The sequence below is a fragment of the Xenopus laevis genome, chromosome 7S, assembly GCF_017654675.1.
Source record: "Xenopus laevis strain J_2021 chromosome 7S, Xenopus_laevis_v10.1, whole genome shotgun sequence".
Lineage (NCBI taxonomy): Eukaryota > Metazoa > Chordata > Amphibia > Anura > Pipidae > Xenopus > Xenopus laevis.
The window spans coordinates 77518628-77535748 of NC_054384.1; the positions used below are offsets into that span (position 1 = coordinate 77518628).

General features: G+C 40.1%; 1 protein-coding gene across 5 annotated transcripts in view; it reads right to left on the minus strand.

Moving 5' to 3' along the window:
- The window catches only part of samd11.S (sterile alpha motif domain containing 11 S homeolog), a 138237-nt gene that overhangs the window by 1504 nt on the left and 119612 nt on the right, over positions 1–17121 (minus strand). For all 5 annotated transcript variants that reach the window (XM_018227833.2, XM_018227832.2, XM_018227838.2 and 2 more), the window contains exons 10-13: positions 16880–16958; positions 15078–15781; positions 5925–6049; positions 2175–2285 (exon numbers count right to left, since the gene is read on the minus strand). In XM_018227833.2, the coding sequence (XP_018083322.1) occupies positions 2175–2285; positions 5925–6049; positions 15078–15781; positions 16880–16958 (1019 nt within the window). The remainder of the gene's footprint in view (positions 1–2174; positions 2286–5924; positions 6050–15077; positions 15782–16879; positions 16959–17121) is intronic.

Below are 17121 nucleotides of genomic sequence, written 5' to 3' on the forward strand. Positions count from 1 at the left end.
ATTCTCATCTGCCCCTGGTCATGTGACTTGTGCTCTGATAAACTTCAATCACTCTTTACTGCTGTACTGGAAGTTGGAGTGATATCACCCCCCTCCCTTTCCCCCCCAGCAGCCAAACAAAAGAACAATGGGAAGGTAACCAGATGACAGCTCCCTAACACAAGATAACAGCTGTCTGGTAGATCTAAGAACAACACTCAATAGTAAAAACCCATGTCCCACTGAGACACATTCAGTTACATTGAGAAGGAAAAACAGCAGCCTGCCAGAAAGAATTTCTCTCCTGAAGTGCAGGCACAAGTCACATGACATGGGGCAGCTGGGAAATTGACAAAATGTCTAGCCCCATGTCAGATTTCAAAATTGAATATAAAAAAATCTGTTTGCTCTTTTGAGAAATGGATTTCAGTGCAGAATTCTGCTGGAGCAGCACTATTAACTGTTTCATTTTGAAAATTTTTTTTTTTCCCATGACAGTATCCCTTTAAGCACCTACTTAGGAACTTGTCTCTGCATCTGAATATCTCATTAAAACTCAACTTCTTTTCTCCAAACTCAACTCTCAACTCAACTTCTCTACTGCAAACTCAACATCTCACCTCCAAACTCAATGTCTAACTCAACTTCTCTTCTAGAAGCTCAATGCCCAACTCAACCTCTCTCCTTCAAACTCAACGTCTCTCCTTCAAACTCCACCAAGCTCAAATTCTCTCCTTCAACCCAACTCTACTTGAATTCACCCCCGCTCTATTTTTCTCTTCCAAAATCAACCCCAACTACACTTCTATACTCTAAACTGAACCCAAACTCATCGTCTCTTCTCCAAACTCAACCCCAACTCAACTCTCAGGGCAGTATAAAGTATCTGCAGTGGAGTTTGTTTTCTATCATAGGCTTCATTTTCATTTCAGTATGTACTGAAATTCCACTTATTATATAAGTGATGCAAGGGGACTGCAGCTGAATTGTAAATAATGTTGTTTTCTCTGTGAAATTCTCTGGTTGAATAAGAGAAAACAGGATGTCTTGCAGGGAATACAGTACTGCAATAGTGAAAAGGAAATGCATTTGATTTGCCATATTATTTCTTAAACTTAAAAACATGAATAAACTGGAAACTGAAAAATTTACTTAATAAAACCAGTTTTATTTTTTTGGGCTCACTTCTCATTTAAGGCATTTGACTTGCAAAACTGTTTCCAGCCTCTGTGCTGTGGGTGGGTTTCTGATGTTTATGGGTTGAAGATGTACCAGGAAGAACATGTGCTCCGACAAGATGAAATGCAGATCTTCTTTGGCATGAGCAGTTAAATTGATTTAAAGGTTGCTACCACAAGCTCTCATTAACCCATTCCCTAGGAAAGAGAGGTTCCAGGCTTCTTAAAAGGAAGGTGGAAGATCAGTGTGCACTCACAATTTAACCCTATAGATAGGACGGGAAGTACCTTTCTGCTGTGATTCAGCTGCCACTTTGGCAAGTGATTCTATTAAAGAATGAGTTAGTTAATACTGGCAGTTTAGCACCAGCACAATATATCTACTGGGCTATTAACCCAAACTACATGAACTTTAGCCTGCACTAAAGTGTTTTAAAGTACAGGAACAGTGTGAAGGCCTTGCACCATACATTTCTGCACGCACCCCCTACATTTCAACCCCCCCTGCCCCAATGCAATAATGTGGCCTTGGAGAGTAAATCTGCTATCCTGGCCCCTCCTCACTCGGCTCAAACCGCAGCACATTTCTAACGAATTGATCCAGGGGGAACAATTGGCCAAAGAACCTTTTTATTACACCCGTCATAAACAGCCAGAGCTGTAGGGAAAGCCATAAACTGCAGTTACCACTTTATTATAAGACCTGCAGGCCATAGCACAATCCTATTACCGGTAGGTTCTGTTAGTGTTCAAGTGTGTCATACAGTCTGAAGCCACAGTTTGGAGACAACCAAAATCACAGCATTGCACAAAATAACTTACAGGCTAAACATTCTTACATTTCTTTTTCTTGCAGTTTTGCAAGAATTCAAACTAATTGTCCTCTCGTTGTAGTGAATACTACAGGTTTCATTCACTTTAAAAGGCATGCTGGGAGTTGTCTATTACTACCAGCTGAAGGCACTGGGTTGGGTTGCTATAACATATTTGTACAGGTGTTGCTGAATTTTTTTTTACCTGTGCTCGGATCTTTAATGCAGGGCCCAGTTTCAGTCCCATGTTGTTTAGTAAGTGTTCTTCAGTCAGCAGAGGAAGCGTTTCTCCATCTATACAGTGCTCCCGGAAAACCTGCAAAGATACAGGATCAACTTGTAAAATGGATCGTCTGAACTATCAGGGGATTAACCTAAAAATGTTCTCCAATTCCTGTCTATGATAAAGTCTTTATGTTAATTAGTGCAGCTCGTGTTTCGGGCACATGGGCTGGTTGTACTGTGCCACTCTTGCACAGACTAAAGCTGGCCATAGACTCAAAGATTCGCTCATTTGGCGACATCGACATCTTTCCCCGATATGCCACTAACGGCATGGCTATATCGGGGGTAATTCGAATGTTCGGCTTTATGGCCAAACGATCGAATTACGATACGCCAAGGGGCTCCAACAGGTCGGTCGGTTAAAAATCAAACCTTCCCGATCTATATCGTGGCCAGATAAGCTGTCAAATTGGTCCAAACAACCGATATCGGCAGCTTTATCTGCCCGTGTATGGCCACCTTTAGTCCACGGTAACTTCATCTTCCCTCAGTGAGAGAATAAGGGGTGAATGTATATATATATATATATAATATATATATATATATATATATATATATATATATATATATATATATATATATATATATATATATAAAATAAATAAATAAATATATATATATATATATATATATATATAGTATCATTATTGAACAGTAAAGAGGAATTTCATTTTTATATATTTTACTATGCTATAGATAGACCTATGTTAAGCAAAAAAAAAAAAAATACAAAGACCAGTTGCCATAGAATCCCATTGTCATATAACACTACTAATAACATCTTACTAAAAGTTCTTTTTGCGGTGAATTACCCCTGTAAGTAGCCATTGTCTCAAGCTGACCAGCCGCCCTTCCTGACCCCCCTCTTATTGTGTTAGCAAGTACTATTTACTGGAAAAGTTTTAAAAAGCTAAATTCTGGGTGGCTGATATGGATAAATGGCACTTGCTCTGCATTCATTATTATATTCACACTAGATTGTATCATGTTGTACAGAGAGATCCCATACGATTGGCATAAATACTGCAATTCATTTGATAACTGTCCCATTAAAGAATGGCCCAAATATATTGTGTGATTCTCAGGTATGTACCAAAAATAATGGTACTAGGCATTCTAATGGACACATTTTCTTTTGCCTTAATCCTATATTTGCCTGTGCTATAGTATATTTTGTGTGCTCATTGCATCTTATAAACCACTATAGCTACTGCTCAAGCCAATAATCTAAAAAATACCGACATTAATGCTGCAATACCCGGGCATGAATGAGCCTCATGTAGTGCTGACTGCTATAGCGGTGATATTTGAAATAATTTGTATGTGCCCTTGTGATTTGACTGAATGACTGGGCCAAGCAAAGAAGACGGCATTTAAAAAGACCCAATTAGCAGGGGCAGGTAAGCAGTTAGCCAGGATCAAAATGAGCTTAGCCGATCCAGAAGATGGTTGGAACAAAACTGGGCCCTAGCAATCATACATGTGTCTGGCCTCATAAGTGCAGTAGCTAAAAACATGTCCATGTGAAAAAAATACACAAGAGGTAATTCACGTAGAAGTGCAATAAATAGGACATTTTGTTTGCACTTAGAACACTGCCTTCCACTGTTGGTGAATTGTGAATAAATTATAAAAAAAATTTAAAAAAATTCTACTTTGGAATGAAAGTTTTGATGAATAATACATTATAACCCTTTATAAAGAAGTAACGTGTTTAAGCCATATGTGTTTTTTTTTTTTTAAAATGTGGGTGTCATGTGGTACCCTGCTTGGCACCTCAGGCATTAAGTGGTCCAGTTCATCTCGGTGTGCTTGTTAGATAGGCCTTGTGATACACATATTTTGCACAGACACACACATATGAAATGTGCTCCTTCCACTGTAAACTGTCCAGTGAGTCTACAATGCCAGGAAACAGTGGTAACCTTTAGGGCTATGGCAGACGGGGAAATTTGTTAAATCTGCGGTACTGCGGGCAACAAATCTCCCGAAGATGCTTTCCCACCGGTAATTATGTATATTGCCAGTGGAAAAAAATATGCCGTACTTCATTTTCGAAACTCACCCGAAGTTTCCCTGCTATGTGGGTCACTATGTGGAATTCTGGCCAGTCCTGCTAACATTCTAATCTATACAGTCCAGTCATTTAGACTGATTACAGCGCAGCATGCGGCTACTAAATGCACAGAAGGGTTCAGAAGCTGTATACATGATCAGACTGCTAGATGGGGGCTGCATAACTAAACAAGAATATTTCTGCATAGACTGGCCATCAACTGGCACAGATATTCCAACACTGACACCACAGTTCTGCCCTCATCTTTCCACGCTCTCCTCCACAGTTCCTCTCCCTAGCTTTTGTCCCAAAATACTTCTCCCTCATCATCAATTTCCCTTGAATTCCTCCCCTTTACCCACACCTCACCAACCTCCTTCTCCTTCCTTCCATGTCCCAGTAGCACACACACACACACACACACATACATGGCCTCCTGTGTTTGTTCCCATCTGCGGGGGAGGGGAAGTGCGGAGGTGCAGGTGGTTTTAATGAAGCTTGTCATGAGGGGATTAGCACAGGGGAAAAGGAAAAACAGCCACAGACTCTTCTCTCCCACTGTGGCACAGACCAGAAGCAGCAATGAGGGGAGGGAAAAAGAGACAGTGAAAAGACATTCTCCAGCCTCTAATGAGGGACTTCTAGCTACCTTATCCTAATGAGGAACAAAATAGGCACTACAATAAAGAGAAAATAGAGTGGTGTGGGGCCAGTACGAAGAGGAACATAAAGGGAATTTAAATAAAAATATATAATGAGACAGAAAAACAACCAAGTGTAGTGAGAGGTAGAATGGTGGATGGGCAGGGGTGGATATATATATATATATATATATATATATATATATATATATATATATATATATATATAATGTCGGTACAGTGAACGCACTCCTCCCGGATATAATTCAATCGATGGTGGTGCGTTGGTCAATGTTTGATAATACAATCCAATGAATGGACCCGCACTCGTTCATATTCAGTGAAATAAATGTGTCTTTATTCACAAAATGAACCTGTGAATAAAGACACATTTATTTCACTGAATATGAACGAGTGCGGGTCCATTCATTGGATTATATATATATATATATATATATATATATATATATATATATATATATATATATATATATATATATATATATATATATATATATATATAGTAATAATCAAAAAGAAAACCGCACCAAACAGGTCTTTATATGAAAAAAACAAAAGGTTTTATTTGATCAACGTTTCGGCTCAACAGCTGGAGCCGTCTTCAGGAACTAAAAAGACGGCTCCAGCTGTTGAGCTGAAACGTTGATCAAACAAAACCTTTTGTTTTTTTCATATAACGACCTGTTTGGTGCGGTTTTCTTTTTGATTATTACTATTGTTGTCTTTAACCAGCACACAGGCATTGTTTTATGTTTGTCCGTCTGCACGATGTCTAAGCTTTATTTATATATATATATATATATTCCAAAAATAAAAGGAAGCACTCACGGCATAAAGGTTGTTAGAAGTCCTTTACCGAATCATATAAACATCTACGCGTTTCGGTACCTCAAGGGACCGTCATCAGAATATATATATATGAAATGGCGGGAAAGGAGAGATGAATGATTACCTGTGTGTATTCAGCACAGCCAGACAGGCTGCCCACAAAGCTGCACACATCCTCTACTGTCCATTTGTTGAGGTCCTCCAGCACAACACTTTCTTCCCCATCCAGGAAGAGCCCCCCCATGGCACCTGAGATGAGCAGATAAAATGAGGAGGTGAAGAGAACAGAGGGACAAGGGGAGAAGAGGAAGAAGATGAGGAGGTTGTGTGAGGAAACAGGGGAGAGGGAGAAAAGAAGGCATTAATCATTGAAATCCCATAAAGAAAACAAGAAGGCAGCAAGATGAAAATATTCTTTAGTTTAACATCCATCTTTAATGACCTGTCAACACCATGTAGGGCACAGACTCCCACAATCCTTTGTTGCTGGATTCCTCTAAACACTAAAAAGGTTGCAAGACTGAGCAATGGGAAAAGCTGGGCACCCAACTGGTAAAAAGGTTTCATGTGTGTGTGTGCAACTAACCAGGCAACAAAAAGAGTGGTCAGTGTGGATTCATGGGTTTGACATGGGGAACAATAAATGAATTCAGCTCAATTATTCCATGCACTGCCTGAGGTCAGACCCTGGCCAACATCTCCCTGAGAAGGTGGGCGACTCGAGTTGGGAACAGCATCCCAATTAGCCACTTCCTCAGGCTTTTCTCCATCAATAAGTTGCCACAATGTCTGGCAGAAGGGAGACAAAGACGCAAGAGTTGTCAGTTAGCCTGAGAAGTAGCTTGGAATGGAGGCTGACAATCCCACCCGCAATTAACTGACACAAATGTCCAAGCTCTCGATCTCTATAGACCTCAAGACCTGAAGACAGGTCGAAAGGCCTATCACCTACTAAACTTGTCAAGGTAAAAGGATTCTGCAGGACCCCGGCAGTGAACAAATCTCCCGGTGCAGGTATGTAGGGGTGACGCAGGCTGCAATGAAAGCCAGCTCCTGCCAGGTTGTGTTAATCGTATTCAGGGTTGGGATCGATATAAAGGATTTTAGCTTCCTGAGCTGTCCCTGGGGTGTGTGAGAAGAGGAGAGGGGAAGCAGTTGCTGGCAGTCCCATATCTCACACACTGGAGGGAAGACAGGGTCAGTCATGGAGAGTTAGAGACAGACAGGATGGAGGCCAGAGCTGGCACTGATAAACAGCTCCCTCCCTCTCTTCACCCTCCCGGAGCTCATAGCTATGCAGACACATGGAGCTCACAGCTATGCAGACACATGGAGCGCAGAGGTCAGGCAATATTACAGCACAGTGACAGGATACACAGCTGCGCAGGCTGCTCTAGCCCCAGCTTTAAAAGGGCTCTAGGGTCCCTAAAGTCATGACTGAGTTGGAGGTTTTTATCATTAAGTAACTGGCCTTTAACCCCTTCAAAGAAAGCATGATATATATGCTCCACCACTCCATGCTGGAGATGGTCTGTTGTCTGAGAATAGTGACAGAGGCCCAGACTAGTTCCTGTGTTCTATAAATAAATATGAGGATTGCAAAATAAATGTATTATATCAAAAAACTTACATCATAGCAGAAAACGGGTTTTCTGCTATGATGTAAGTTTTTTGATATAATAAATTTGATCCTTTTATACAGACTGAGTGTGCAATCCTCATATTTATTTATATGATATTCACCAGGAGGCTTTGATTGGGCAGCCCCCATTGGATTGGCACCTCAGCGCTTGTTTTAGGGTGTGCACCTTCCAAATTATAGTTTGATATAGTTCCTGTGTTCTATGATAGCCAACAGCTCTTAGCTCTGCCTAGTAAAACATCCTGGGCCCATCTGCACTAGAAAATACCCTTTGGCCAGAGCATATTTTTGGTAATAGATGTTATTTTTAGTATAAGTAAGTCTAAATGATGGTCCATTGAGTTGTTATTAACTTGTAGAGTTCCAAACACCCCACCAGCCAGTGTTTTTAGTCCCTCGAGACAGCAGCTTTTACCGGCCCATGTATAGTGTGGCATCAAGTACAGAACCCATATTGTGTTCTTTCTCAGACCACTGAAAATGAAAGAGTTTTTCCGGACAACACTTGCCAGTGTCAGAACAGATCAACACATATGTGCCATCAACAGACGCTCTCTGTGGGGTTCTGAGAGTTGTAGCTGACTAATATTTGCATGAATGCACTTCAACCTCCCCACAAATAAAAACCCCTACCCAGTTCCCTACATAGTCCTCCCTCCCTGCTCTCCCCCCGCATAGGTGATAACACCTATAAATGCCCCTAATCCTTAACTCGCCTATAAGTGCAGAGTAATCGTAGCGGAGCTCATGGGTGCTATCTTCCGGCTATTTTGTATTTTTTGGGTCCTCTTCCTTCCCCTCTGCAATTTCTGGTACTTTTGGTGCATGCGCAGTTGCTACGAATCAGAAGACTGCTCCAACTGTGCATTCACCAGTACAGCGTTTACTTCCCGAAGAATACAGAGGAGCCGGAAGATGGCGCCCATGAGTTCTGCTGCACTTACTCTGCACCTATAGGCGAAAGGATTAGGGGCACTTATAGGTGTTATCACCTATGCGTTGGGGAGCAGGGTGGATGGACTATATTGGGTACTGGGTAGAGGATTTTATTAGTGGGGGATGGGTGCTGAGTTCTCCTTTAAGCATCCGTAACATTATTATATCATTCCCCAGTTTTGAGCCCCAGGCTACAGGGACCACCCCCATAAACTGATCCTGCAGAGATTGGTGTGTTTCTTAGCATGTGCTAAACTGGTATGTTTGGCACCAAGAGTCATTTCATTTTAGTCATACAGTTTTCAGAAACCCTTGATATGATACGCCCTCCCTAAACATCCAGTGCCAGCTGGGTCTTTGTGTGAGCAATACAGTGGTGAGAAGAGCAGACATAGGAATGGCAGCGATAATCATTATTAAGATAAAGTCTGTAATGTGGACGAAGGCCAAATGATTTATCTTCTACATTTTCAGTCCATTTATTGCAACAGCCACTAATATTGCATAATGACCAAAATAAATTTTCCTGCTGCAATTTCTTGTTTTGGTGTTAAAGGGAAATATGTGGCAAGTCAAAAAAAAAAACAATATAGCTAAAATCTCTCCAAAATCCAGTTATCACTGAATTAATTTTAGGAAAAGAAGGAACTCTCTGGTTTATGATATATCACACTGAACCAACACAAAGAGAAAATGACAGAGCTTGATCATAATGATTTGTTAATAGTTTTAACAGAAAAGGTTGTCTGATGTTAATTTACATATATACCCTTTAATGTTTCATCTCTAAGTTGCTTGCTAGCACTTGAGTATGACACCAGCAAATAGTAAATATAGATCGGCAGGTAATACAGCATAGTCATACACACCAAACTATAAGTAAGCATACAATATCATAGTTGGGAGCATAGCTTACAAGAGATTTATACATCCATAATAGCATTGTTAGCATTCTGTTCCATGGAAAATATTACTTAAATATTGATTTATGAGAAAATATATATTGCTATATTTAACAAACAACTATTTCTTATGCAACCTTAATGTAATAAATATCTGAATGAATAGCATGAAATATGAGGGTGATTTAGACAAGCTGTTTGTTGACAGTGTCTTGAGATCCACTAACTAAACGTCTACTTGTAGATCCCAATCTACCTTTGGGGCACCCCTGGATTATAGGGACCACTGGTGCCCAAACAGATTTATGTCTTAATTTCCATATAGCGAGCTATATTCAGATATCTATTAAGGGTTGTCAAGTAGTAGCAAATTCCCTGGCACCCAAAAAACAGGGTGCTGTAGAACAGCAGGTACAGGTAGGAAGGTTGCCTTCATAATTTCTGTGGGTTTATTGACTGCGCAAGGTGGACTCAATGCATTGGGAGAACTTTGGTATAGGCTGATGAGATGGAGACATAAATACTTCTTTCCCTATACTTGCTATTGGAGTACCACCTCCAACATCCACTGAAAGCGAAGTTGTAGTTAAAAGAACAGCAACACCAAAAAATGAAAGTGTTTTGAAGGAATGGCTGTATAATGTACTGTTGCCCTGCACTGGTAAAACTGGTGTATTTGCTTTAGAAAAACAACTATAGTTTATATAAACAAGGTGCTATTTAGCCATGGGGCAGCCATTCAAGCACAGGATACACAGCAGATAACAGATACATTCTGAAGAATCTAATTGTATACTACAGAGCTTATCTGCTGTGTATCTTTTCTCCCTTTTCATCTTTGAATGGCTCCCCCCATGACTACACAGCAGCTTGTTTATATAAACAATAGTTTTGTTTCTGAAGCAAACACATCCATTTTACCAGTGCAGCACAACATTACATTATACTGTCATTAGTTTAAGACACTTTCATTTTTTGGTGTTACTGTTCCTTTAAGCAACAGCTGAATGACTACAAAGTCTGTTTTTCTCTTGGTTCTGCCACCACTAAACACAACCCTGGCGATCCTTCACAATTTACAGTCTATTTAAATGAAAATTAACAGACGATAAACCCTACTTATAAAAAGGTTAGATCCTTCCCTTTAGATACAGTATTATCAATCTGCAGTCAGAGCAGCACTGTTAATTGCCATTTTATGTGCCCTCCAATCATCAGAAGATCTGGTAAGCCCGGCTCCGCTTCATTATAAACGATAAAATCTCACTGCATCTCTCTCTCTACCCACAAAGTCAGCCTCCTGGCTAACGCCCACAGGAGGAGCAGGCTTAATGAGAAAACTGGAAGATGCCTCATTGATAATCTATTAATTGCATTTTAAGTGTACTAAATTATAATTGTTGAACAATCAAATAGCAATCTTTCATCGTAAAACTTGCTTGGGTGGATAGCATGGAATGGGCTATCATTTATATACTGTATGTCTGACAGGAATTTTTGCTGTTACAAATACCCTAGCTAAGTCACCAGAGTGGATCCATTTTAGAGGAATGTGATACGGCAATCTCTGCTGACACATTTGGGATAGAATGTCAGGCCCCAAAGGCCTTAGCAAGATGTCGGACTTCCTGCTTACATCCAGAGTATCCAGAATGATCTTGGTAACCATCCAGCCAGTGAGAATTAGCAATCAGTGGTGTAAATATATAGGTCTGCTTCCTCTATAGCCAACTAGAACAGAGCGTGTCAGCACGGGGAGGGGGAGTGGGCGGAGGCTGGGTGGATAGAGGGAGGTGGCCGGAAGTGAGCGGGAGGATGGGGATCGGAGTGCTCTGGGCCCCTCTGAAGATTTTTTTGCAGGGGGGCCCAGCGCACTCTAGTTTCGTCACTGTTACCAATAGTCATTCTCAATATTATGGAGTAATATAAATAAATGAGGGATATGCTATGCTATATTTTTGATTTTGATGATCTAATATAACTGGCCTGCAACACTGAATTAATTCAAATGTGTGCTAATTTGGGGTTAGATTAACTGTAATCTGAAATGTAAACTATTTTATATATTATATATAGCATGTGTAGATGCTGGGCTTAGGGGCCACTGCAAGTGACTGAGCCCTTGTTAATAATTTAGTTTGTTCCTTAGGTACATTTTTGTAAGCAAATGATCCTCTTTAAAGGAGAAGGAAAGCTACCGAAGCAGTTTATTGCCAATAGATTAGCCACAATAGTACAAGCTATAAGACTATATTTTATTCTGCACAATGCTTTACCATACCTGAGTAAACAGCTCAAGAAGCTCTCTCTGTTTGTTTAGGATAGCAGCTGCCATATTAGATTGAGATCACTTCCTGCCTGAGACTCTCCATGCTCTCTCATAGCTCTGAACTCAGATTACAGTAGGGAGGGGAAAGGGAGGGGGTAGAGAGGGGCAAACTGAGCATGCTCAAGCCCTAGCCCTGGTGGTTTACGCTAAATGCAGGAAGTCTGATACAGAAGTCCATGTGTACACAATTGAATGAAAGAAATGCTGTGTTTCTTTTGACAGAGGACTCAAAGCAGCATTTGAGGGTTTACTGGTGTATTTATATAGACCTTTCTGATAAAGCTTACTTCATTTTAGCCTTTCCTTCTCCTTTAAAACAAGAATGTCACTGCATATTGTCAGAGAGTATGCTGGGGGGGTAGTAGTTTTACATCAGGAAACAAAACCAAAGACATATATATTTGCGGGTGGATATGTGGTTATCCTTATGCGATACCCAATATAAGCTGTCCAAAGTTATAACCGCCATAATTGATTGTTTCCTGTTAAATGTTCTAGGTTTCAGAACCAAATCTGGGGGTTCTAAATTTTTAATAATAGGGGATAGACAGCAGTAATGGCATTGGTGAGGGTAGTAAGGGGGGTTCTTTAACAGGAAGCCTTTGGAACAGTGATAGGAATGCCATTCTCCTAATGTATTGCAAAATCAATATTGCTAAATCCAGTCCCGACACAGCTGTCTCACTCAATTACAGCCTGCGTGCGCCTGGACAGACGAGGAAGCGCGAGAGGGGTGGAGGGAATAAGGGGTGTTCCCACACACACATCAATGCTCTGTCAATCTGTCAATCACCCAATGGCTCTTTCCTTAACCATTTCACAGCTGCCAACTGCAACTGAGATTTAGAATGTTGCAGATTTATACAAATGCTTATTTGGTAAGCTGAAGGAAGACTAAAGCTGAACAAGCAATAAGGCTAGAAAGGCTAAACCTTATGTGTTGGCCTTTGGTACCAGCCAAAGGCCACTATTAGCTGTAAAGATCTGTGCCTCTGAAGATCCCCCAGCAGTTCTCCATATTCTTTTCTGCTAAGTCCCTGCACATGCTGTGTGCTGCTGTTACTTACTTGAGCTAAGAGTCTTACTCACAACATACAATATATGACATATAAAATTCATGATGCTAGACTAACTAATATCGATTACAATATAGGCTAGAAACTGGTATGTTCTCCATCACAATTGTTTAATAATATTATCAAGCAATAACCCCACTTTCTGCTAATATTTTGATGATTTTCATGACCACTTAGTTTAGCTTCTTAAAGGGGACCCGTCACACGAAAAAAAAATGATTCCAAATCCTATTTTATCAAGTTAGTCAAGCAAAATGAACTTTTATTACACTATATCAATTTTTTGAATCTTGTTTCCTTCGGTCTGGGAATTTATAATTATAGAAGGCAGGCAGGAGCCATTTTGTGGACACTGTTATTAAGGCAAGCCTTGCATCATCTCAAAATCTTGTTTGTGCACCAGAATGGGGGACCTGATGTCCATCCCCATGCACTGGCTACACAATTAAATGGTTAAGAGACAGGGAAGATGTGGGGAGAGCAGTGACATCTAGTAAGTGCTGAATGGAAAGTGAAAGTAATTGCCTGCCCCGTCTCTATGCCTAGGCATAGAGGAGGGGCAGGCAATAGTTGATTGACAGCTAAGATTTGTAATTGTATTTACAACAGCTATGAATGCTGTAATAAAAAAATGAATTTTAGATTTCATGTTTAATTTGAAAAGGACTTTTGTTATACACTTTTTTATGTCTGGGTGACAGGTCCCCTTTAAAAGCAGCACACCAAGCATGTGCAGTGTCACTGACCCTCAAATGAGGACCATCCAAGATGGGGAGCTGCTGTGAACAACTTTAAACTTTACTGCTATAGGGCTGATGAACCTCAGGGTTGATAATTTCTAACCCAATTTTATTATTTGCTTTAGTTTTCATTTCAAACAGGATAGCTTTCCAGCCATCTATTATTTTCATACACCAGGAGGTCTAAATAAAACCACTAGTTGTATCTGCTTAACATTGCTGAGGATGCCAAGTTGCTGTACCAATGGGTCAAACCATCCCACTTCTATAATGATGGGTTAATAGGATCTGAGCTGCATCCTACTTGAAATACAAACATGTTTTAGAAAGTCCATGCTCGTAACAGTTATGAGCACACTGGAATAAGGTGGCCTAAGTCAGATGGAAATAATCTTCAGTTTACAGAGGAAACAACTGCTGCACCAAATGCCATTTAACTGTTGCCATTTACAGCAATACGGCACTGCAAGTGATGGAATGCCACCAGATGATTTCATGGTTAGTTTGGACACAGTTCAGCATACAGCAATAACATTTTAAATGCGGCTGATTTATATGTGTACAAGTAAACCACATCTAATGGGAGGCTTCCTGAGCTGGTAGAAAGCATACCATTTAACAGATGAAATGTAGAACTAAACATTTGTTATAACTATGTAGAATTAATGAGAAAATACCAGAGAATTAAGAACCCATGTGGGACGTTAAAGTGTTTAGAACTGAGCTTAACACATAACTGCCTGTTTTTAAGATTCAACTGAGGACTAAAAAGAAAAAAGCAGATTGCCTTTATTCTTAGTCCTAAAATATCAATTTTAATAGAGGCATTACTGGCTAGTCAAATATTTTAAAAACAACATTCTCAATGGCTTGCGGAGTAAAAAAAAGGGTACTCTCATAACTGATTTCTTCAGAACAAGAAGTCTATTGTCTTTCAGAATAGTTTGTCAACAGGAGACACTTTTGTATCGATGTCAACCGGTGTTTAGTTTTTATTGATGGGTGAAACTGGTTCACCAGAGGGAAATTCTGCTGCTCTCTGATCATTTGTATGGGATTTTAGGGTTGTATTCATTAAAGGGTAAACTCTCACTTTCACCCTTTGTAAAGTAGGTCCAAGCTGTGGAAACCTCTAGTTTCAAGATGGCAAGACTGTGGAAAGCTCTTGGCTAAATATGCCCCAACATGTCAGCTCCCAATCATATTAAAAGCCATTATATTTTGGCAGAATGATGTTACGTACATATACCTACCTACCCTGGCATTGCTTTATAATGTCTCTCTGTACAAGCAATGAGCAAGCCTATGGAGTTGTTTCTGATGTACCTAAGTCTGTATATATTATCAATTATTTGATCTGTTGTTTTTAATTGACCATGGCATTAGACTATGCCATAATGTTTGACAGGCCATATTCCCTACCAAGCATTATGACATTACAGAAGGCTGTGGGAAGCAATATATACACTTTTGGCCAGTCAGCAAATGAAAAATTAGGCTTACACAACCTTAAATATTCAAAATTTACATCAGACAATGAAGGTATATTTGCCCTTAAATACATAATAACAGCAGCAGAATAACCTATAAGCATTGATCAGTAATAGAAAAAAATGAAATACAATATTTTTATTTTAAAAGGTTTGACATACCTGTGTGAAAATAAGGATTGACAACATACGGAAATCCAAAAGGGAGTGACTGAGGTGGTGGCACTGTGCTTGGTGGCAAATACTTGCTTTCACTCTTGTTAATTCCTGGTCCCAAAAGGTGGGTGGGGGATTCTGATGGACCAAAGGGCAAGCTTTGGTGAGTGTGGGCATCATTTGACTCCTTTATGGACTCTGATACTTTGAGAGTGTCTTTACTTTCCTGTAGTTCATGAGAAGATGAGGAGGCACCTCGATCGGTTCTGAGGCTATCTGCTTTTTCTTCTGCTTCACTCTCTGAATCCTTCATCTCCTCATCAATTCCCTCAGAGGCCCCATCCCGACTGTGCTGGTCCAAGAGCTCCTTGGCTTCTCCCTGATTTGCTTGTGGTTCGTTTCGGTGATGTACTGATTTACGACTTGATCTCCTGCCACTCCCAGATTCTTTGGGTGGTGGCACACTGGAGACACCTTGATGGTTAAGGGATAAGAGCGGTGTATTGTTGTGTCGGAGGACCAACATTGCATTCCTACGGGATAACTCCTCTCTCAGCGGGTGACCCTCAGGGAGTTCATGCACATTCCTCAGAGCAGGGTGATCAGGTGGTAACCCAGGATGAAGTGTCAAAGGATCTCCAGCCAAAAGCCTCTGGCGGTGTAGATTCTCCAGTTCCTTCTGACGGATGATTTCTGCAGACATCTCAAGTCTAGAATAAGGACACAAGATAAAGTGGTATATTTCAAGTAAAAGTGAAGAATGCTAGAAAAGAGCTTTGGGTTCAACACCCTCTTTGGGGTTTAATGTTTTATTGGGCTTAGCTTATGACAAAGTTACAGATGTATATATAAAAGCATGACCACTTTCCTGGACATAAAGGTAATCAGCATTCATACCTAAATTGTATCTTAACTAGTCTTAAAGGGCATGTAAAGTCTAAAATAGAATACGGCTAGAAAATAATTTATGCTTTCAATGTTGGCCACAGGGGGTCACCATCTTGTAACTTTGTTAAACATCTTTGCAAGACCAAGACTGTGCACATGCTCAGTGTGGTCTGGGCTGCTTAGGGATCATCATAAACAAAGCTGTTGAGTTCTGCATGGCTGGGAAGTAAGGCGGGGGCCTCCCCTGCTGTTCATAAGTATAATTGTTTCTGTGCTCAGCAGTTAGGGACCGTCTGACAATTCGTATCCATAGCTGTTTATGACGGGAGAATTTCACTGCACACAGTCAGGTTACTTATAAAAACGGTACACATTTTTTCATTAAAGTATATTGGAGATAGGTTTCTTTTTCATTAAAGAAAGTAAAAATTGGATTTTATTTTTTTGCCTTTACATGCCCTTTAAGGCTGGTCCAACCATACACTGTTTGAACCTAATTAGTAGGGAACTCACATGTTGGGTACAGCTGCTATAGAAGATGCATTTAGTAGAGGGACCTGTACTTAATTTCAGTCCATTAAAATGAGTTTTATGCCAAAGTAAGAATAATTACAGTGAGATTTTAGTTGATTCTAGTGCCTTGTATATTAATAGTACTGTAGCTTGTGGAAGTGATTAATACAGTCTATAAATGGCGTGAGACCAAAGAAGGGCTTAAAAAGTCCAAAACCTCTGTTCTACTACAGTGTTATACACAGGTTCTTCATAAATAATAAATGTAAGCATTGATTGGTGGAAATGGATTATGTCATAGATAAGCTGTGCATGGAAGAAACTGCGAGAACAGAGTAAGGCATTAGAATGCTGCCTAAAAGGAAAATGCAAATATGCATTGTTTAAAATATTATATATTAGTTTACCTGGCCAGATTTTGTTTTCTTAACATCTCCTGCTGCCGTGCAAACATTTCAGCTTGTGCTGGTTGAAGGAACCCATAACCTGAATAGAGGAAAAAGATGAAGACTATTGACAAGGGGCCACGGGGCTATAAAAAAGTGTAAAACAAAAAAACAGTTTAAAACTGGTGTACGATACAAATGTAACTGTAGTGAGAAAAAAGAACAATCTGAAGGTTTCTACTATATATGATTCTTCTTCAATA